At 41.6% G+C, this 23,393-nt stretch overlaps 1 protein-coding gene across 2 annotated transcripts in view; it reads right to left on the bottom strand.

Annotated features, from left to right (window-relative positions):
* Positions 1-22,879, bottom strand: part of LOC138111682 (ephrin type-B receptor 5) — a 67,059-nt gene extending 44,180 nt beyond the window's left edge. The window contains exons 1-2 of one of the 2 annotated variants that reach the window (XM_069017880.1): positions 22,829-22,879; positions 4,178-4,396 (exon numbers count right to left, since the gene is read on the bottom strand). In XM_069017880.1, coding sequence (XP_068873981.1) covers positions 4,178-4,271 — 94 coding nt within the window. In that variant the 5' untranslated portion in view covers positions 4,272-4,396; positions 22,829-22,879. Of the gene's footprint in view, positions 1-4,177; positions 4,397-22,342; positions 22,695-22,828 lie in introns of those variants that run through there. The other variant, XM_069017870.1, reaches the window with a different exon arrangement.
* Positions 22,880-23,393: the final 514 nt, after the last annotated feature.

The following is a 23,393-nucleotide window of genomic DNA, read 5'->3' as shown; positions in this document are numbered from 1 at the left end:
ATCTGTGAAAGAGAGAAATGACAGCCAAATGGTGTAGAATATGGAAATACACAGCTTTTTGCAAGGTAACACAGTTTTTAAGCTTTATGAATGATTGTGTATTTTTCTCTTTCCCAGCCCCTTTCTTTTGTTAAAGCTCTAAGGAAACTGCCAGGATTAGCATGTTGCACTACTACTGATGTCAGAAAATGCAGACATCAAGAAATTAAAATAAAAAAAGTTTCAACTTTGCATATGAAATCAAGTTAAATTACTATCTACAACTTTCCTAGTGATACAATATAATATCTACTCTTCCACAGCTTAAGAAGTTCACCCACCATTGTAAACACCCACCACAGAGTCTAGAACCTGGATCCAACTGCCACTGCCATCAAACTGGCTACTTTTGATGGCAGCACAGCATGACTTTCAATGCTTTTCTATGTTCTCCTGCTTGCTTTTTATCACAGACATTAAAAAGCAAGTTTATGTCTTCCAAAGTTTTACCAAAGCATGTAGTAAAAGCCCTGGATACCCTACATTACAAGAATGCTGTTCCTTTTCTTTGAAGCTTTAATTAGCTTTGAATATAAACAGTGTTAGCTGCAGCACAAATAGTCTGTCCTGTCCTACTGGCCTCCAAGCAGCAGTTTGGGAACAGATTCAACACAGGGCATGGTACAAACCTGGGAGCAGGGATGTCCTAGCACAGGAAGTACACAGGAGTCTACTATGGAAGAAAATAAACCAAACAGAGCTGCTGAGATTGACCAAAAGGATAAACCACTGTCTATTCTCCCTTTATAAACAAGATGTGCATCCAGCTCACTCTCATTCACCTTCTGCATGTCTACAACAGGATATTCCTCTGCCCTGGGCTTTCCAAGCATGTGGCAAAGATTTTGGCATGCAGGAGAGCATCAGGAAAGAACTGTGAAGAAAATGTTTGCTAGGATTTTAATAACTCATGTGAATCACAAGCAATCAAATGAAAAAGTTAATTTCACTTTTTTTTTCCTGCAGTAAAATAACACTAATTTAAACCTTTCTTTGTATATACTAAACTGCATATAATAAGCCAAAAAACAGTGGTATCTTTCACTCTGAAGATTCCCTCTGAGGAGAGTATATTTTCCTCCACTTCAAAGGCAAGCCAATTTGAGCAATCAATACATTACTCTCAACAGCCCAAGACAACAACCAGTCAGTAGAAAAAATAGGGGAAAAATGAATTAAGAATGTCTGACCTCACTACCTTTTTCTTCCATATTCCCTTTTGCCAAGGAGACACTCTTAATGCAAAGAGGTTTTACCAAAGCAGAAGAATTATTCTCTCTATATCTTGAATTTCTGGAAGATACTCAGAAAGATTGTCCAGCTATTCTGCAGGCTTGAGAGCTTGTTGTAAAATAAATGCAGTCACTTACATACAGAACACATCATTCCCTTGGAAAATATTTAATGAGTTCTGCAAAATGAACTCTGCTTGTGTTTACAGCTGTAGACATTTATAACTCCATCAAAGCAAAACCAATATTCCACATATAATTGATCTCAGTGCCCTGGAAAGAGCTATTTCATTAACAAGTTATCACTTGCTCTCACCTGTCTTGACTGCAGACCATCAAGCATTCTTAAATCCTATGCTTCACTAACTTTTACAATCAGAAAGGTTAAATTAAAATGTTAACTTAAATATTCAGTGATAAACTGTAATTACATACATATATAGATTCTCAAAGAAATAAAATCAGTGTACTTCTTTATGCGGCTTTGAGAGAAAGGAAAAATCCATTCCTTTACCCAGCATGTATCTCAAAAATAATGCTCTCAAAATTAAATCCTCAAAAAATCTTGCAGAGCCATAAACACGAAGAAATGTAGTATTAATGAAAACTTTTGTCCAACTGTGTTTTCTTTTATAAAGATAAAATAACAAGTATATAAATGTCTTCTGTTTGCAAAGCAGTCTTCCCTCAGGTTTCCATTCAGGCTTTTTTTTATTGTAAAAACCATGTCTGGAAAACTTTGCAGAGACATGCTCATTCCTAGAGAAATCAGTGTGTCCAAATACTAGAGCTGCATTGAATAAATTCAGCCTAATGTTTCCTTTTTATGCATTAAAACCAAAACCAACAAAAACGTTTTCTATTGCTTACAAGAACTTCTTTACTTCTGAGTCATGAAGGAGTTTAAAGTCCCATCAGGTCCTGTAAAAGCATGCTGCCTTCTTTATATCTGAGAGGCATTCTGCCTAAGAAGTATTTGTTCTCTTCATAATGCATATAAAGATGATTTGAATATTTTGACTACATCTCTTCCCCTCTCTACAGCTTCTCCTTCTTTTCTTAATGATTAACAGTAAGGCTTAGAAAATTTCAAACAAAGTTTGAACAACATTTAGTTTGAGAAAAAACGTGATTTACATTCAGACTTTAACTCAAATGCCCGAGAAACACTAGGAAGAAAAACTACCTTGATTGATTTTCCCACTCCCACAATTCTCTTTAGTTAGAGGTGAAATCTATTTTAAACACCATCTAAAACTTCTACGGAACTCTACAAAAACTAAAGACCACACTGGATATTCCCTGTATTTTTCAACTTAAACCTGAAACCTGAATTTCAACTTTCTGCTATATATAATAATGAGTCAACAAACAAGCCATGGGCCTTTTTTCTTCCTTATGGACAACTCTGCACTAAAGCAAAGCTTTCTACATAGTTATCATCAGACTTTCCTCCCTTACCATATAATTTTTCTTTGACTTTTGACCACAACAAAAATACTTACCTCTGAGATGCAAATCAGCTTTGGAGTGCAAACTTAGGACCATGCAGTACAGTCACAAGGAAGATGCTGACTCCCCTGACTCCGAATTGAGAGTTGCAGTTTGGCTCATGGACACCTTTACTGTTTCATCACCATAGGCAGAATTTTACTGTCCTGTTTTAATCCAGGCAGTCCAACTACGTGATCTGTGAAGCTGTATCACACAGTACTTTCTAAACTCTTTTATCTCTACAAAATTTCAGGAATGAGCACTGAACTAAAAAAAGTTCACTTGTACAGGCATCACTCAGTTACTTCATATTTGCAGAGAGAATTGACATTTCTGCCCCCCTTTTCTATCTCAGTTTCTCTACCAGTTACACAAGGAATTACACAGTAACTCATAATACAATTTTTAAATCAGTAATTCACAGAATTTCAGAGATTTAAGAATTTCTATTATAATCTTACATCAATTATTTAGTCCCTGAACTTCCCACACACACTGCATTCCCCTTCTATTAAGAGAAGGGATGCTTTAACAAGCTTTCCTGTTTTTATTAGATCTCACACTATTCTCCTTTCCTCTCCTCTAGGTCTTTCCTTGAGATCTTTCCCTTTGATTCCATCTCCCCCTCCTCTCCTTTTTCAGAGGCTTTCAGAAATGCAAGAGATGAACATTCATCACAAAGCAGTACAGTTCATTGAGCACATGTAGCTGCAAGGATATTCTTGGAACAAACAAGGGGACTGTTTACAGTACCTCTGCCCTTCTCTCACTCTCTTCCATAGTTCTCATCTTATCTCCTGCTCTCATCGCCCTCCCTTCTATCATCTCTTCTTTCTCCTACCGTTTTCTTGGCACCTCTTTTCCCCTGCCTACCTTTCCCCTACCCTGCCTTCACTGCTCTCTCCTTCCTCTCCCTGCTGGCTGAATGTGAACTGCCTCTTCTTGTTAATGCAAAGCATTCTCTCCGTATCTATTATTTGAGGCAAGTTTTTCAGATGTGAGACAAAGACTCTTGATTTCAGCCCACTGGGTGCTGTCTTCTAGAACAGTATAAAAGTCCAGAGATTTTTTCACAAAGCAAGCATGGTGCAAGAACAGGAACACGAGAATCAAATACACACAAAGTATAAACAAGGAGCTTATTCCTGGAGAAAAAAATCTATTCTTTGAGGCAGTCACTTCTGATATAGTTAGCAGTAATGTTCATTAAATGGTCCTTTATAAGAGGGTTTGCCTCTCCCACCAGAAACAACACTATTAACTTGTTAAATCCCAAGAGATAGTGATCAACCATCAAACAGAAAGACGTGCTCATCTGAACTAGGATACAAGCATACTGGAGAGCACATGTTTCTTTTTTTTTAACCTCTACAGAAAACTTTGTCAAGTTGTTGCAAAGCATCTGTTCTTACCTTCTAATGAGGTGACTAGATGAAAGAAGAAGACCATCCAGAGCCAACCCATTCCCGACACTCTTCTTGCACTGATGCCAGCATTAGAATCCATGAAGATTCTCTGTAAATACCACCATCTTCAACAAGCACACACCACTCCCTTGAAATGGCCAGAGATTTCTTGGAGTGTTTTAATTTCTTCCCAAATTAAAGGACAAAGGCCTTCACAGAGAAATACTGTTTAAGAAAAAACAGAAGGTAGAAACAGAAATCAGGTCACACTATCACAAAACTGACAGTTTTTATACACCCATTCCATCATTTACTACTTCCAAGACATGGGTGAAAAGGAGTAGCACAGACCCAGTATATACCATATACCCACTCCTCAAGACTCCAGTCAGTCACAGGTGTTTTGTGCTCTGCCAGTACACACAGATTTTGAGACTTTCATGGCATCAGTGACAGTGTGGCTCCCAAATCAACGTTAATCTCTACCACAGTATAGGCTGTACTATTACTGAAGTCCTGATCCTTTCTGCATCTTTGGAAACATTTCTTGGAAGGTGTCCATTCCATTTCCCCTGTATGCTTTTCAAATTCTGTCTCTTGTAACTTACACTTTGCCTTTTCAGGACTCTGCAGGGCAGTAGCCATGACAGGAGAGTTTTTGCCAACACAAATCTGCACAGCTGACACACTTGTAACTGCGTTTCAGATGCAGGCATTTGTCCCTTTAAGCACAGGACTGCACAACACTACTAAGTTGGACAGTATTTTTCCCGTTGATATGTCGTACGTGAGGAAGCAAACATTGTGATATTTAAGGTCAAATAGGGAGCCTGCATTACAGCCAGAAAAAGCACACAAGCCCAAGCTTATTATCTTAAGCGGGAAAAAATCCAAACAAAACTCTACCACCACCATTAAGAACCTGACATAAAGGCTTATCTTACAGTAAGGGAGCAGCATGTAGTCTAATCCAGCATTGCATTAGATCAATACAGCATAACAATTTTGCTAAGCAAGGTAATTCTAGCTCCATCTGTCCAATTCTCAGCTCACCAGAGAAATATCACAGTAAAATGTAGGTTGCATGCAAAAAGCCAGTATGTTTTGTTTCTTCAGGTGCTCTTTGAGCAGAGCATTGAAAACACTCCAATGTCTTCAGTGAGACAGTGAAGCGTAGCTAAGGAGAAAGAAAAATGTCTCAGGCAATATACAGAAATGGCTCAATAACTTGGCTGAAAGAGGGGAGGGAAGAGTTGTAATTAAAAGGGGCAGCCTCAGTGCAATTATCTGAAAACCTTGCAATAGGGGATTTGAGCAACTTGGGCATAGCAGAGAAAAAAGCAGCCTGGGGAATATGTGAAAAGGCAGTGCAGTGCAATTAGATTTGCTTTACTGGAGAGGGAGAGAAATACTGGACAGGATGGAACAGTTCTCTCTTCTGCTGCCACCAGTGAGAACCTAGAGCACCCAAGACAGATGAACCAAAGGCACTCTGGGCATCACTAAAATGTAAGGAAACTGAAGGGATCCCAGCAAGAAGCAAAAACTTTTATTCATGACTTCCGAGGAAAGAGAAAAATAAAGTCCACTAAGTATAACTGAGGAAAAATGAAGATTAAATGTGAGGATGGATATAACACAGGTCCTGCTTATTAGTTTATGAAGCCTGTATACAACACAACACATCACAGAATAAAAACACCACTGGATGCAACTGTACAAGGGAGAAAACTTCAGGGTAATGATCAGAAAGTCATTATTTACAGAAAGAAAGATCCAAGCACACAGCAGTGTTCTCCTGGAACAGGACTGAAGATTGCTGCCTGAGCCACCAAAACTAAGACTGGGTACACCAAAATCAAGCCTGCAAGATACCTCTACATGGAGACATAAATACTCACCATTTGTACTGCCAGTCAATCTATATAATATCTAAAAGTTTTTTATTAGGCCAGTAAAATCCTAAGAGATGGGGACTTTTAAACACTCATAATGAAGGCAAATAAATGCAGAAACAGAGGTCAAACAAACTGAAGAATACTTTAATTTCAGTCAATGGGACTTCATTTATCTGCAGAAGGCTTGAAAACAGCTCACAATTCAGATTTTCTCATGTCACATAACTTAGGAGTGACAGAGCAGAAAACAGAACCCAAATATGCTTTGGCTGCTGGATCTCAGGCCAAAGCATTGAAATTACCACTAAACAGTTACAACTAAGAAACCCCTCATACAAAACCCAGACACAAAACAATTTCTGGCTCCAAGGAAACCAGTTGTTCTTCTGCTGCCCTCCTGACCCGCACATCTCTCTTGCAACATCTGTTTGCCTTATCCTGGTTGATCCTATATCCCACCTAAGTTACCCTGCCCTTCAAGAGGAATCATACATCCTTTGTCTGGATTAGACTGGCAATTATCTTCCCTGAAATAAACTGTGCCTAAATAAAAAAGCTAGTTGTGATTTAGTAGTTAAAAAAGGTAAAATTTTTTGAAAATTTTTTTTTTAAAATTCTTAGTCTGCCTCTTCCACACCTCAGTGAAAAATGCTTACTCCACAATGAAGGATAGAGAGAACATTATGGAAGCATTTAAGGGAGAGTAGGAGGGAAGCACTATCCTCTGTGAATTAAAGAGTACCAAGCCCCTAAATTGCTAACCACTGCCCTGCCCTTCCCCCTAGCAGTTGATGTGTACAGAATCTGACTACACCCAAAGACGCTCATCTTTCATTCTTCAGTTCTACTACTACTTCTACCCTACACCAAACTACGTAAACAGAAACCTCAAACCATCCCAGGTTCTAAACCACCCTCTTCTCTTGTCCACACAAGCACCTTTTCATGGCCTTCTCAGCTAGTTACTTCTTCCAAAACTGCTTTCAGCAAGATTACTTCTCTTTGATACAGAATCCACTATTCCCCATTCTCCCCCAAATCCGACTGCAAAGTAATACATCTTCTGTGCACAGGATCTATAAACTTCCTTTAATACCCCTTCTCATGCTCTCTCCTCCAAATACATGAACTTGCTACTCATGTACCAGCTGTCACTCCTCTTATGCTAACCCTTCCATAAAGGATTTAATTCATTTTAAGGCATGTATTTCCTTAGTTAGAGGAATGATCCCCATCTCCTTGGAAGTCCTGAAAATTGTAAAGCATCTGAAAAGCATGACAGTTCCTGAGGATCCAAATGTCTTTTAATGATTCAACCCTATAAAACTGTGAAGATCCCAAGCAGTCAGAAAAGACCAGTCACATATTACTTTTACTGTAATATGAAGCTCCAAGACACGGGAAGTGGAATTTTCTGGGTTATTTCCTTACATTATTCACCAAAGCTATCATGACTGTTTACTTTGGCACCCTCACTGGGGTACCCAGATTACCGAAATCTACGTTCGAGATCCCAGTTAGAGAGATAAATAGAATCATCACCAGTATTTTCAAGAATTCTGGTTTCTTAGCTGAACAATCAGTGAGGGAGAAGAGTTCTTTGGGAAGCTTGTCAAGACGAGTTATGAAAACACCACCAAAGACAGAGATTCCTCAGCTTTTTTGAGCTTCTGTAGCAGTGTTGAAATGGGTAATTTTAAATTTTTACTGGGGATTTTTTTTCTTCCTTATATGTAGGTCTGTTGTCTATCTCAGCAGAAGAGAGTCAGCTCTTGCCAAGCACCTCAAACCTTCTTCTACCCAAGACTGAAAACACAAACCCTTTCAGCTGGAAAGCCTTGAATGTGAAACAGCATGCCTGGCTTGACTGGCACTGTTTAAGTCCTGTTTAAGTCCTGTTTAAGTCCTGTTTATTCTCACCAGACAGGACCAGCGCTGTAATTTCTCACTTCTTCTGAACTCAGTCTTGAAGTGGGAACACTTCAGCACACATCCAGGCAAATGATGCTCAGTGCTACAGAAGAGACAGTGATAGTGCTCCCACATGTGCTAAAACAACTGACAGTAGTACAGCTCTGTGCTTGTGAGACTTCTGTCACAGAGAGGGCTGCTGTCTAAGTTGTGGCAAAGTACTTCATGCAGCCAGTACCTCTGCAACAGCTGCTTTATGCAAATAAAGGATTCCCTCGAAGTTCAAGCACTGTTGGTGCTGACACCTGAAGAGCCATAGGGCACCAGTGCTGCTAAACAGGTCAGCATTAATTGAAAATTTTCTTCCATCAGTGCATGTGTTTTTATTAGAAAGGAAGCAGGTTTGCTCCTAGGTTTGTGTAGCCACTTATTTCAGAGTACCCCAATGGCGTCTTGATGGAGGTGGTCATGCACATGACAAACCTGAGAGGGGTCTCCTTAGCATGGAGTGCTTTTTCTTTTCTTCTGGGGTTCGCATGGCACTCTTGAGACTGATGAAGAACAGTGGTGACTAGATAAATGTATTAATTCTGTGCTGGTCACAGGTTCTTCTGGACCTAAGCTTTGAACAAAACCCATCCTTTTCTCAACCTTTTGACTCTAACCATAAAACTTTAGACAGGCCTTCACTGAACCATGTTCTAGCTCACTACACAGACAATATGTAGTCACAGATCAGAAAGTAATAGCACAGTGACCCTATCTCCCTCTGACAGATACCACCTGCAGAACCTGACATCAAATAGCACTAAACATTCATCTGAACCATGCATCTGTCTGGCTTCCACGGGAGGAATTCAGGCACGCATTTAGGATTAAGAAAAAAGCTAGGATTGTTCAGGTACTGCACAAGCCTTCTAGAGGAAAAGATGAGGGCCTGACAGGTTCTTCCTCTCCATTAATGGAATGTAGCCATTTCTTTGAGTTCTGCATTTCAAAACACAAGAAAACGCAGAAGCAGATCAATGTCCACCTAAGCCAAGTTTTGTCTGTGTGTCCAGTGCCAGGAAGAAGTGCTGTGTGCAGATGGCTTGCAAGCCTGGCCTCTGTGTGATCCACTTCCCTACTCCTCCTCCGGTATCCACAAATGTAAGACAAAGGTTACTAGAGAATATCCCCCAATTCATTCCCTTTAGTATCTCTCCAGGAATTCATCCAATCCCTGTTTTGAACTTATTAACAGATTTGGAAAGATATCTATCCTCATGCAACAAAGTATTTTTACGTATTTTAAATTGTTCTACTAATAGAAGCTGAAATCGTAACAGTGCCAAATTTTTTATGCTTTCAATTCTTCTTATCTGTTCCAAGAACTTTTCCAAATCATCTTGTTTCCTCCCATTGGAACAATGCTTCTTCCTTGTTCATTGTTAACTGACTCCTCTAGGCCTATTTCACAGCAGAAAACATAATATGGGTATAACTTCCCTCTGCTACACTTGATTCCACAGATTTTCCCCGTATTTGTCATACTTCTTCCTCACCTCAAAAATTCTTCAGGGTAGAGAAAATGCTGTACCTTTGCAAACACAGTCTTTCCTCCTCCTGCACATTTTGCACTGTGACTCATATCAGCTTAATATTATCTCTCAGCAAGAACCATTAAAAAGATAAATGAGCACAACATCTGGGAGAGTCAATAAACTACTATTCCAATTAATTTGTGCTGCACACTGATTCATCACATTTAGGCAGAGTAGAAAAAGTGGAATTAATACTTCTCATTCGTGATAAATAGGGGATCATGACAGTGTTACACATCAAGCAAGAGGCCTCCCCCCCTCCTTTGCTGCCCCCAGTTCTGTCCTACTGTAATTGCTCCTTTGCCACTGGGATGCCCTTGCAGCAATGGTCATGCATCTCAGTGGGATAAATCTCACAATGTCGTTGTCGTTGTCACTCAGTGCCTGCCCAATGCTCTGAGCATGACATAATACTGCCTACCTTCTTTCTTGGACAATAATTACAATAACTGCTATTCATAGAAATCTTTCTACATCCCAAACAGGAAGTGAATGGGGGGGGAGACCAACATATAATTTATCGCTCAGGATTTTAATATAATGAAGTTAATGTGTTTTCTTCAAAAAATTCTATTACTGGGGCACATAAGGCACCACAGAAAAATGACTGATTAAATAAATAGATCATTCTGATAGTTGCTGTATATCCTTTTATCCTCTGTTACTAATTGAGATTATTTTTAATGACTCCAAAATACTTTGGAAATATCCGAGAGGAGAATGGAATTTGTCAAAAAAAGCCTTGTGGATTTTTTACAGTCTGTTCATTAATTTAATTTTGAGAGAAATGCTCTAGATGAAATGTATAACTAAGTTTAAAGGAAGTCTTCCCCAAGAGCATACTTCATAAAATACTTCTAGCTGGCTTGATCATTTGCTTCCTACAGATTATCTAGATAGAGCTGTGTCAGTGTCTATTGGGATCCCTTAAGTTTACAATGACAATCCAAGATCTGATTCTGAACATTCTCCAAAGAAAGGCATTTACTTCCTCGTTTACCACAGAAACACCAGGAGTCCTGAAGCTGATCTTCCATGCTCTGATTACATATTTCCCAGTGGGATCCAAAAGAAGAACTTCCACAGCTCTTGAAGGGAAGAAAGAGACGCTTATTTTCATGCATTTTTATTAAACCCCCGAGGCTCGAACAGGGTGTCCAAATTAGAAGCATAATCACTCAAATGACCTCTACAGTCACTGGACGGAGCTGAATCATCTTCACCAGGTAACTAAGAGCTGCACTAATTAAAAAAGGGAGCTATGGACAGCTGAACAGCTCCCTCCCGATGACTCCCCAGGTGCAGCCCGCAGGTATCTGGGGAGATTCCGATCCTCTGTGAGATCTTTCAACCCACACAGGTGGCCACACTAGCATCTCTTTAGATAACTACAGTGCTTTCCCTTAAATCTCTCTCATCTGCCATGACACATAGTCAGCTAGAGTAGCCTCACAGCTTAGCTTGTAAATCTAGTCTTTCTTCCTAAGCAAAATTCATTCACAGCTGCTCCATGTTTCTGCAGACTCTCTCAATGCCTCCACATCATGCTTTGCTATTCCTAACAAAGATGGACAGTGATCTCTTGAAACCACAGCAATTTAAAAAAAATTTCTAATTACAGATTTTTTCTTCCACCTATTAGATATTTTAATTATATAAATATTAAACACAATTAAGTTCCTGAAAGAAATCTCTTCCCACCTCACAAGATTTGACTTCACTGACAATTTTTATAGTGATTTGTGTCATTTTCAAAGAAACACTAGCAATTATACTTGAGTTTCTAACATTCACACCTGGAAGCACAATCCTGGTTTTAGCATATTAACAACATTATAGAATGAAAAATGTGAAGAAATTAATTGTTTTGTATGTAATCCATCACTTGCCTGATAGAAACTCTCCAAAAAAAAACCCAGGAATTGAAATGATACAGAAATTACCCCCTCTGAATTTTCATACAGTAAATAAAGGAGACTGTACGAACAGGGAGAAAAAGAATTAGCAGCTGCCCATCACATTTCTCTTCTTTGATGGAAAGAGAAGATGACAACTGTACCCACTGGGTATGGTTTCACTGTCCTGCTATTGATTTTACTCTAATTTCTCAGGATACTTCTCTCAGTACAACTATGCACAGATCCTTGCACTTTTATCTATGTGGAAATATATATGTTATCAACTTCAAGTATGATTTGTCTTTGACAATTATACTTTCATCTGTACAAAAGGAAGATGTAAGGCTTCAGAGAGGAAAAAAAATGCAATTCACAAACTCTAGGGTACAGCAGCAAACCTTTGTCAAGCACTGTGTAAAATGTTGTATTTCCAAAATTCTAAGCACCGAATTTTAAGTTTAGAGTACTAGACTTAAAGATCCCTGAAGATCACCACATTATTAACTTCTAGGTGAAAATCATCTGTGGTACTAAAAATTCTTTGAAAATTGACACTTCTTTCTCTGATACAACTTAAGTTTAAACAAACATCCCAAAATTCGCTGAAAGTTTACGACAGAAGACGTTTGAAAACAACAAGAAAAAAGATGCATCCTATTTCGGCATTTAAAAGGGGAAAGGAAATAACACATTTTCACAAATGGTTATTAAACAAAGGATGTGTTACTGTCCTGGTTTTGGCTGGGAGAGAGTTAAATTTCTTCTTCAGAGCTGGCAGAGAGCTGTATTTTGGATTCAGTATGAGAATACTCTTAATAACACAGATGTTTTAGTTGTTGCTAAGTAGAGCTTACTCTAAATCAAGAACTTTTCAATTTCCCATGCTCTGCCAGTGGGGAGATGGACAAGAAACTGGGAGGGAGCATGGCCAGGAACAGCTGACCCAAACAGGCTGAAGAGATATTCCATACCATGGAATGTCATGCTCTGTACACAAACAGAGGGGAGGTGGCCAGGATCTGCTGATCGCTGGTCAGGGATGTGCTGGGCATCCATCAGTGGGTGGTGAGCGACTGTACTGTGCATCACTTGCTTTTCTTGGGTTCTATGCCTCTCTCTTCCTTTCCTTTCCATCATCATTATTATTGTTATTATTTTATTTCAATCATTAAACTGTTCTTATTGTTCTTGTCTAACCCATGTCTTTTTTAACTTTTTCCGATTCTCCTTCCCATCCCACTGAGGGGTGGGAGGGTAGGGCTAAGCGAGCAGCTGTGTGCTGCTTAGTTGCCAGCTGGGGTTAAACCATGACAGTGACGTAAAGAGAATGTCCCTAAAATCATGTTCTCATCTACTCAGCAGTGCTGATCATGCTTTTTTTTTTTCAAGTGAAATTAAAGTTATTATATACCAAGTTCTTATTGCTGATGGGTGGAAAGTGATAAAGAAGCCAAGCACAGTGTCTGCCATGGCCAGACAAGCAATGCCACAAATCAGAAAAATAACCTTGACATTTGCTGACCAAGTCTGCAAATGCAACTGGAAATCTGTACAGACAACCCAAACACAGAGCTGCAAAACAGCCTTAAAGGCACTCTCAGGACGCTGGAAAAGAAATCAAGGGCCTGAAGGGTTGAGCAGGAGCAAAAGTGAGAGTGGCTTGCAAGACTAAGATATGAGTAAGTCTAAGAAAAGGGATGTTTTATACTAATGCTCTTTCCCATTGTAACTTAAGAATGTAGCCTTACATGGCATGCCTAGAAATATATGAACCAAGATCTATGCACAAATACTAAAAAGATACAATGGAGGGGAAAAAAAGGAGCAAGCTGAAAATACTTTTCTAAAACTGTTCATTGTGGACCAGTCTGCAAAATCCTTTAGTAAGGATTAATATTTTCTTCAGCTGCAGTAAAGAACTTCATTTTTTTGGTAAAAATATGCTTACTGTCTTCATCTCTAATTTTGCTTTTGACTTCATGAGGGTTTTACAGTAAGAAATATTTAGCATAAGCAGAAAATGCATGTTATTCGTATTCACAGTATCCAAGGTTATGTTGTCTATTGGGATATAGTGGCAGCACTGACAGCCGGTTAAGAGATAATGTTCCTCTTCTATGAGAATTCCCATCATTTTGAAATTGCCTTTCATTCCATGAGAGAAACTGTCATTTCAAAACAGATTACAGAAAGAACTAATAATATTAAAGCATCTTAATTTAAGTGCAGCTCTTTTTATTAACCTCCATTCTAGCTTCAATGAGGCAGCTTGGGTTTTCAGAGAATGTGCTTCATAATTTAAGGGTTAATTAAAACTACTTTTTTCCATTTTAATCAGTTTCACAGCCTTGGGCTGTCATAGAGCTTGGTTCACAAATTGTTGGCTTCATGCATTTGCAGATAGAGGCTACTTTTAAAACTATTTAATTACTAGCATTATTTATCATCACTGTTTTAATTCCTGTTAAGAGAAGCAAGAATGCTTCTTTGTAAAACAACAAGGCAGAAAAGCACTGAAGCACGATCACTTCACTGACTTTTTCACTGCCTTGACCTTGCTGTCCAAACCTACTCTCCCAGCTTCCCTCCACACAGATGATTACCAGGTAGCTTCCATCTAGTTAAACCCCCACAAAATTGCAAATACCAGTTTTTCAGTTCATAAGGTTACCCCAACAGAGGGCTGTAACATAACATATTCCCCAAATGGCAGTGGGAATAAAAAATTATCTTCAGTCAAGCTGATTCCCTTACATTTTGCTGACTGCACCAACAGGCTGTACAATATACAAGCTTTAGCTCCAGCACGTAAATTAGAGCGTTTGATGTGGAAATATATGCACAAAACTAGGAAGCTACGAGGGAGGGAGAAAATGGCTCAGAGAAGAGCTCTGCCACACAGATTTCATTCTTTTACGATCACTGTTTGCCTAGATGGGAATTCTGTCTGTTCTGCCATTCGTTTGAGTCTCACGTTCATGTTAGGTACTCAAACACAACAAAACAACCCTGCACTGCACTGGTCACACTCTGAGAACTGCACACCAACACTTACTACACTCTGACTACAACCATTTTTGCAGATGTTACTACACTGTGCAGTAACAGGCAATCTCTCAAGAACACAAAGAAAGGAACTATGACACCTAGAAGTTACTCTGGAAAGACTTTGAGAAAATAGATGGCTTCTCCAGTTTTGCTGTCTTCAGTTCCAGTCTCGAAATCCATAATATTCATTCAGACTCACCTGTCTTTCCTCTTAGTGCCTTGGACTTCAGAAACATCTCACTTGGTCTTTAACACTAAGACCTTTAACACTAAGACTTTTTATCAACATCTAGATACTTATTTAGCAGACAACACTAATGATTCATGCTGGTTCAAGGCTTTGACCAGGTTTTCACTTCGATTTTGGGAATAGGTTTGCCCAAAATCGGCTCTCGTCTACAAGACAATTGAAAGGGAAATGAAGGAGAAATGGTAGCTTGAAGAAAAGAAGTCAGATGAAGGCTGCAAAGAAGAGATGATATGAATGGGAATGAGTGCTTGGAACAATTACCTGAGTTCAGTGAAGCATCACAAGGAGCCCATGTGTAGCAAAAGTGGGTTAGGAAGCTCCACCAAAAATTTGAACTTGCCACTGGCAGAGCCTGAAGAGCAGCCAATTTCATTCTCAGGTCCTTCCCTCCTGCTCCATCCTGCATTTCCAGTTCAATGTTTCCACCCTCAGGAAATGGGAACATTATGTGCCACTAATACTTCAGCAGAACAGAAATAGTCTTAAGAGGAAAAGGGAAGGCCAAGCAGGTTACGGTAGAAAGATATTTCAGGCTCATAGCATCTCTTTCTAACGTATGTTTGTATTATTTTTCGTGCCAGAGATGAAAGCAACAACACATAAATCTCAGAGTTCATCCTGCCTCCTCAGTGTCTCAAAGGCTTATTTATATTTCAGTGTGGATGCTGGGGCTCACTGCTCTTGTTACATCCACGTCCAACCTCAAAACCAAAGGATTACATTTAAAATGGAGTGAGTACATTACACCACTTCCTTTCCCTGGATATCAACCAGTCTTGGTTGTAACAGAGCAGATCCAAGATACATTTTCTGTCAGGAAGGTAGTCCCTCCCCCAGTTGTTGGTGAGACTATAATAATAGAAATGAAATGAGGGGGATGGGCATCTTTATTTAGACAACATCTGGCCTACAGTCCCCGGTCAACTGCAGGATTTTTGGCTGTATATTTCCTTAGGCTTGCCTAGTCATATTTTTAAATGTCATTAGCAATATGGCTTCCATGACTTTCTACAATCTGTGTGAACCTTTGCTGGAAGAAACCACATCTTAATACTGAACCCAAATCCATCTGCTTTGGGCAATTTGAGCCAGCCCTTTGCCTAGGAACCTGCCAACAGTCTCCCAGGTAGTCTAGCTACTCCAGGGCAAACCCTTTTCACTCATCAGTAAGCTAGTTCTTTTTAATAGCATTTTAGAAATTCCCTATAGTCACCTAATCACTTCTGTTGCTCTTCACTGAGCTCCCAGTTCATCAGTGCTGTGGCAGAGAAGTTCACACAGTCAAACACAAATAGTCTTTGTGCATTTGCATTAGTGCCATAAAGTCAGGGACTGTCCAATTTCAACACCTCAGGTTCAGAGGCACAAAAGAAAAAAAGCAGAAAACACCAGGCTGATCTGCTATGATCTGGGTGGAGAAGGGGAAAGCTAAATCTTTCTTAGAAAAAAAAAAATCTAAAAACTGATTTTCAAAAGAACTTTCTGAGGGTTTAGGGTAAGTTCCCTCTTCCCACTCTGATCTCTGTACACACAACTCTTTACAACGCTATTAGACACAGTGGGCTGGTACAATCAGCCAAGAGAAGCAGGAAAATGTACGACTATTCAATGAGCCTATTCTGATCCTTTCAATTAGGGTTGTAAATGTTAATTTATCAGACGGAATAAGACTTGTTTTAGCTCAATTCTTTTAAAGAATTGAACATTTTTATTTTTAATCTGTTTCCAAAGATGAAGTTGTTTTCTTTATGCTCTGTCATCACAGACACTCTTTTTGGGGTTCACATAATCAAAATAATCTATTTGGGAGACAATTTTTTAAGCTATTCTTCTCAGGTAACAGGAGTCTAGTCACTAATTTGATTTCACAGAATCACAGAATCATAGAATCATAGAATGTTTTGGGTTGGAGGGGACCTTAAAGATCATTTAGTTCTGATCCCCCTGCCATGGGCAGGGACACCTTCCACTACCCCAGGTTGTTCCAAGCACCATCCAGCCTGGCCTTGAACACTTCCAGGGAAGAGGCATCCACTGCTTCTCAGGGCAACCTGTTCCAGTGCCTCACCATTCTCTCGGTAAAGAATTCCTTGCTCCAAACCACCCCTCCATCAGTTTAAAGTCTTTCCCAGACGTTTAATTGCTTACATGCCCTTGTCAAAAGTCCCTCTCCAGCTCTCTTGCATCCCCTTTAACTACTGGAAGGCCACAATAATGTCTCTCCAGAGTTTTCTCCACTCGGAACAATCCCAGCTCTCTCAGCCTATCTTCATAGAAGAGGTGCTTCAGCCCTCTTTTCTGGCCCTCCCTTCATGGCCCTCTATCTTCTACCCGAAGACATCCTTAGTTCTTGCAAGAACCTGCAGGTCTCTGAGACCATCCAGAGCCACTTCTAATTCAAGACTGGTAAAATTATCCATGAGAAACACACAGCTGTCAACATGATTCTTGCAGTCAGTTAAGAGGACTTCTGACTGAAACAAGGAGCGCAAGTCATGCATCATTCCCATTACGTTATTTCACCAAATGTCTTTCTGGTGCTCAGCCTGGAGCCCCAAGCAAAAAGGTAGCTACAGTAAGGCTCAAAATGAAGACTAATTACTCTTCAGCATCTGACTCCACATACATGTCCCAGCAGAACAAGGCACGTGCAGACTAAGAAAATTCCCTCTGTCAAGCCTCAATCTATCTCCTGGATTTTAACAGACTGCTGATTTATACTCAAGTCACCAGGAATTGTTCTCACATCATGTGGTACTGCATCTTTATGTATTTCTAACATGCTTAGATACTAGAAGAGGAGAAGACCACTAAGATCCTCTCTGCACTAGCAGTGAAACAAACATTCCTCAACTACTCTATTCCTGATACTGTAGTGATGGCAGTGGTTACTGCTGCTATGGTAGCCCCTTTATGGACAGCACATGCACCAAACAGGATTAGCAAACTCACTGAAAAGTGAAAATGTCAGTACATAGTTGCATTCCCATTGCTGCTGGCACCAGCTGAAAGCCTACTGACATTAGGAGGGGAAGGGACCATCTGGGAGACAACTGCAGGCATGCATCCCAATCCAGCTGTGCTTCCAGCAGCTTCTTCCTGGCTCAAACCCAAGAAGGAGTAATTTAAAACATCTTCCTGGTGCAGAAAGCATTCCAGATTCTGCGTACTGGAATGAAATTGATCCTAGCTGTGAGTGAAACTTAACATTTGGAAATTCAAACAGTCTTATAAACAATCCAGTTTGAATTTCCAAATTGAAATTATTCAAAACCTGCCCAGAAATCTCTGTAATATTGTCTCTCTTGTGACATCCCACTCTCTTCTTAGAGAATAGTTAGGAAGATAAGAGAGTTCTGCCAAGGAACCATGCTTCCATTTGTAGACATCCTCAGGATCTGAGAGAACCTGTGGTAAGCCTGATGCTAAAGCCTTCCACACAGGCGTCTGTATCCTACACACTGCCTCTGAAGTGGTCAGCTGGGCCAAACAGATTCATATCATGTGAATGTTTTGCAGTAAGTGGGAGAGAGATCAGGTCATTTAGGGAGCTTTGAAAGCTTTACAGTAACTTGGAGAAACATCAGCATGCTAAAACAGAAATATCTTACAAAGAGTCAGTAGTTCTCAGTCTTTAGCTTCTAGGGTTTAATTACATGATTTAGACACGTTGGATATTTTCCAGAGACATGGCATAGAGCAAAAAACTGCACTTGGAAACTTGCAGAATCAGCAGAGGAATCATTCAGTTGGCAAGCTTAAGGAGACAGGGGGAAAAAAAAAGCCTGTCTGAAAATGAAGTCATGTATGTTCCAATGTGCAGGTCTGGGCTGGCGAGAGTTTCCATCCTAAGGTGAATCAAGACCTTAAGGATTCAGCTTTCATATGTAAGACTATAGTTTTCAGGCTGTGTTCTTATAGTACCCAGAATCTTCTCTACTGCCAGGACAGCCCTTTTTTCCGCTCTTTGCCCATAGCTGTGGGCACACAGGAGCATGCGCACACGTGCGTGCATATGGGAGTGGGGGTGTGCACGTGAAACGTTTGAACAAAAATCTTCTTGACAAGCAGGCCTGAGCAGCAGAATGCACAGGGGCCTCTGGAGGCATGGAAAATTGAAACCAGTGACTAGAACATCTTCTGGCAGAAGTGATCTCAAGAACAACCTTCAAGTAGGACCTCTGTGACAGAAGCATCAGCTTGCTCCATGGTGACTTTTCAAGAGGCAAGGCAGCACCTTCTGTGCCAGGATCTCCAAAAAGTACACACGTTTTAATTGCATTTTTTAAAACACAACATATACTAACAGTACACTTCCAATAATATTCTATTTCTGGTGGCAGAGGAGTATTTCTTCAAAGCAAAACACATGCCTCCGAGAAGGAAGTACTAGTGTAGTTCTTTGTTAAGTTTAAAACTCCTTGTATAAATCAAGTGAGAGAAGAGTGACAACATGAAATGGCTTTTTCTTACTCAGACTTGCTGCTCACATGTTTGACTGCTGTGGCTGACACAAGCAATTAAGGAGTTTTTATCCTTTTGGGGGTCTGTTTACACAGCACAGTTGGCAGCACTGGAGAAACAGAGAGCTAGTTTGCTGTTGTACAACATGTACAGAATTATTTACAAAATACACCTGTGTTACACTTGTGTACACCCCTGAAGCCCATGACACTTCACGGTTGCCAAAGAGAGCAAATATGGAGAGGAGAGTGATACCCAGCCCAAGACTTAACAGGTAGAAGCTAAAGTATAAGGTCGTAATGAGTTGGAAAACTGCTGAACTTGTGGAGTCAGTAGCTGGAAGAAGTACAGTACCTGCATTTCTGCAAGATGATACAAAATTTGCTAACAAAATCAAACTCAACAGCAAGATATAATAGTAATATAATATTAAATCAGGTTTACAGGGGAAAAAAACAACAAACAAGACTAAATAATGACGATATTATAGGGGCTCATCAGTTTCCCCCTAAACTCTTAATCTGCTTTTTACAGAAATAAGTCTTTGAGCTTTTTGAAAAAAATCATCACATGTTCATGACCAAAACCAGCCAATATGGAATATTCTTAATAAATACTTCTTCATGACAGCAGCCTTTTTAGGACATACTGCCCTCTTGTTTGATGGCTAAATGACATAATAAAGCTCTAGCTTGACCATACACACCCATTTGTACTTCTTCCACCTTCTATTGTTTATGTGCGCAGTGAACATACGCAGTATGGCCACACACATGAGAAATTAAAATATATTGTGCAACCTTAGGTGTGCTCAAAAAGTACTCTGCACTAATCTGTAGAGATTTTAGATAACCCTCTACAAAGAGACTGTTGATGGATAATGAAATACAAAGAAACTAAGGTTTTAGGGCGAGCAGATCTGGAGAGAGGAGCATTCCTGCACCAGAGGAAAAGCATGCATAAATCTTCTACAGTTCAGGGAGGGAGAGTTGACCAAAAAAACCAAAACTCTCTCTTAATTGGAAGCACACAAGGGGGAAAAAATATATTCATCTCTCATATGATCTTTTGCATATGGCACATGCAGTATCAGAGGGGAGAAGGGGAAGACATCTGCACCTGGGCACAAAGAGGGATGTACACAGTGAATTTGTACAGGCGTAAAGAAGATAATTCTCAATGGACTAAGGGATCAGCTCCCTTGTCAGACACATCTGCTGGCAGCCTATGGGAGCATGCTGGAGAATAAGCAGCTGTCTCCTTGGAGCCACCAGCTGCCTCCCTCCCAAAAAAGATTTACACTGTGCCATTGGTCATCCTCCAAGTAAAATACAGAAGGCGAAGACAGTAGCAGCCTTGGGCGAAAGAAAAGAGAATAGACATCTCTTCCCCAACCCCCTCCAAAAAGTCTCCACAACCTAAGCTGTTCTTGCCACAGGTAACAGCTTGGAAGAGCTGAGAACCTCAGAACAATGCAAGAAAACATGCTTTTGTAGGGTTTCTGTGATGAAATTAGAAAGAGATACAATCCTACTTCATATAATCTCCAGTGCCCCAAAGTGATGGTATTTCCAAGTATCAAAACACATGGCCATGCAAACAATTCTGAGCAGCTCAGTGCAAGTGCAAGAATGTCAAACAGGAGAGAACTCAGAAGACAAGAAAAAATGTCTAGTGGCTAGAGGGGCACACAAGTCAAGGAATTAAAAACTGCACATGTGTAATTTGGCTAAGAGAACATACATGCAAAAGGCAGTAAAGGAAAGGATGCAATTATGTGCAGTTATCTGAAACTTGCCAATACATCAGCACAGAAAACTGATGTAGTGCAAGGTGTTGAATTTAGGGAATGAACTTCTAGAGAAAAACAGTATTTTTTTTCTGCAATGAGATGGCGTAGCATCAGAAGAGGATTATTAGATTGTGGATTATCTTTTCCTTTCCTTCTCCCAAAGGAACATCAGCATTGAAATTATTTCAAACCAGGAATGAAGAAATACCTAAAACCAGCCAATAAATCTTATACTAATGGCTTAGGGCAGCTGGATCAGCTGTAACTAAACAAGAGGTGCATCCACATCCAGTTTCATGTTTCTGATTAGAACCCATACAATAATGAAAAAGGAAGTCTCCTCCTCCATCCCAGATGAGGCTACAGATTTGTCCCTGTAACAGATGTGTCTGGTGGCAGCTACTCTTCTTGACTTTGTTGTTTCCATTTGCCCTCTCACTCCTTTTCATCATGAATCTGCGTGACATGGTATCACTGCTAGTGAAGGATGCCCCTCGGGAGATTTGCTTCCCCACCTTTACTCTGGTTTCTGGAACTTGTAGGAAAGGCAGGTGATACTCACTCTCCTCCCCAGCCAAATGAGTGTGGTAACAGCAAGAGAAACTTCAGAGTAAGTGAAATCATCTCAGTGGATCCCACAAAAGGCAAAATTAAAATTACCCATCACAACAGCCCCTCCCACATTCACAGATTTATTTAGCTTGAGTAGTAGTAACTTGCATCATCTCCTTGAAAAATAGCCTAACATGGCTTTTCTCTGCCACAAGCACTCATACAGCCATCTGTCCCCCACAAGAGCGCTGAGCAACCCTACCCACAGACAAGGCCACACAGCCCCGCTTGTGTCGTTCCACGAGGATCGGGAACCGGCACCAGCATCCATCAAGCCCTACTTCAGAGACTTCAAAGGCAGCTTTTCCCTGTGGCTCTTCAGGGGGCTAGAGAGACGGAAAACACCGCTCATGGGAGCAGACCAAACGCACCATGGCTGTGTGGAAGGACTCTGGGTGCGATGGTAACCTCCGTGAGCAAGAGGCCGTGACCCGACTGCCCACATCTCTCCTCCCCGCGCCCACAGCCGGCACCTGACAGCAGAGGTGCGCTCGGGGAGGGTCCCGGTAACGCAGCCTTTGAACAGCACGCACCGGGAAAGGAGGGAAAAAACATGACCTGAGGAGTTTGAACCCCTTTCTAAGTAGTCCTCGTTTGTTCTGTGCCCCCTCCCCCGGATGGCAGAGACCGGCGGGTAACCCGCGACCACGTCCCGCTCGCTCCGAGCGCTCCGGCCGGACTCACAATGCCCGTCCTCGCCCGCCCGCCACGGTACCTTGTGCAGGACTCCAGCAACACCCCCTCCACTTCCCAGCATTACTCGATCAGTGTTCGCAGGAGCCCTTCCCGCTAGAGCCGTGCCGCCCGGCCTCCCGGCATCAGAAAAGTTGGACAAAGACCATTTTCACCGCGCGAGTCGCACCATCCCGGCGGGCCAGCGCCAGCTCCCTCTCGCTCCGCGCCCAACGCCGCTTTGTCCCCCGGCCCCGGGCACAGCCTCTGGCCCTCGCTCGACGTCTTTCAACAAGTCGGATGCTTGTGAGCAGTCCCGATCCTTGCGCTCCCCTCCAGGCCCTTCACTGGGAATGTCCTCTCCCCGCTCAGGTTTCCCCTCCTGCAGGAGTCTCTCTTCCTCTCGCTTCCCAGAATCTGCCTTGTCGCTTTCTCCCGGCTCCTCTCCCTCTCGCTTTCTCTCCCCCCTTCCCTCCCTCCCTCCCTTCCTCGTCGTGCCCCTCCTCCATTCTCTCTCCGCCCCCCCGACCTGCTTTCCTTCGCAGAGGCCCAGCGACGGCAAATGGGGGTGGGGGCGCTGCGGGATCCCGCACTCCGAGGCGGCTGCAGCCACTGCTGTCACTTCCGCGGCCATCGCCATCCTCAGTGCCGCACGCCCCGCCGGCTCCCCCGGCCGCACGCAGCCTCCCCTCGGAGCCGCTCCGCTGGGCGGGTCGCTGGGCGGCACCGGCTTCCCTCCGCGATCCCAGGCTGTGCTGCCGGACCTCTCCCCCTTTCCCCCACCCAGCCTCTTCCAGAGGGGGATTTTCCAAGCGGGTGTTCCCTCACCGCCCGCTCTCTGGGGATCCCGAGCGTGGCCGCAGCTGTGCCTGCCCCAGCCTTAGCCCAAGCTCCTGCCAGGTTCAGGTCAGGAGGGACAGTGTGGCTGTACAGGACTGATCCTTGGTCAGTCTCTCTTGACACTGTTGAAACCCAAGTTATTGTGTGGCATCTCCTGTTGTTCTGCCGAACCCAGCCTCAAGTTAGTGCATCTGTGCTTACTTGTACTCCACCTCCAATGCTTCCTTTCTACTCAGCCCGGGTGAGTTGCCTCT

The sequence above is a fragment of the Aphelocoma coerulescens genome, chromosome 1, assembly GCF_041296385.1.
Source record: "Aphelocoma coerulescens isolate FSJ_1873_10779 chromosome 1, UR_Acoe_1.0, whole genome shotgun sequence".
In the NCBI taxonomy this organism is placed as follows: Eukaryota; Metazoa; Chordata; class Aves; order Passeriformes; family Corvidae; genus Aphelocoma; species Aphelocoma coerulescens.
This window is presented reverse-complemented; position numbering and strand designations above follow the sequence as displayed.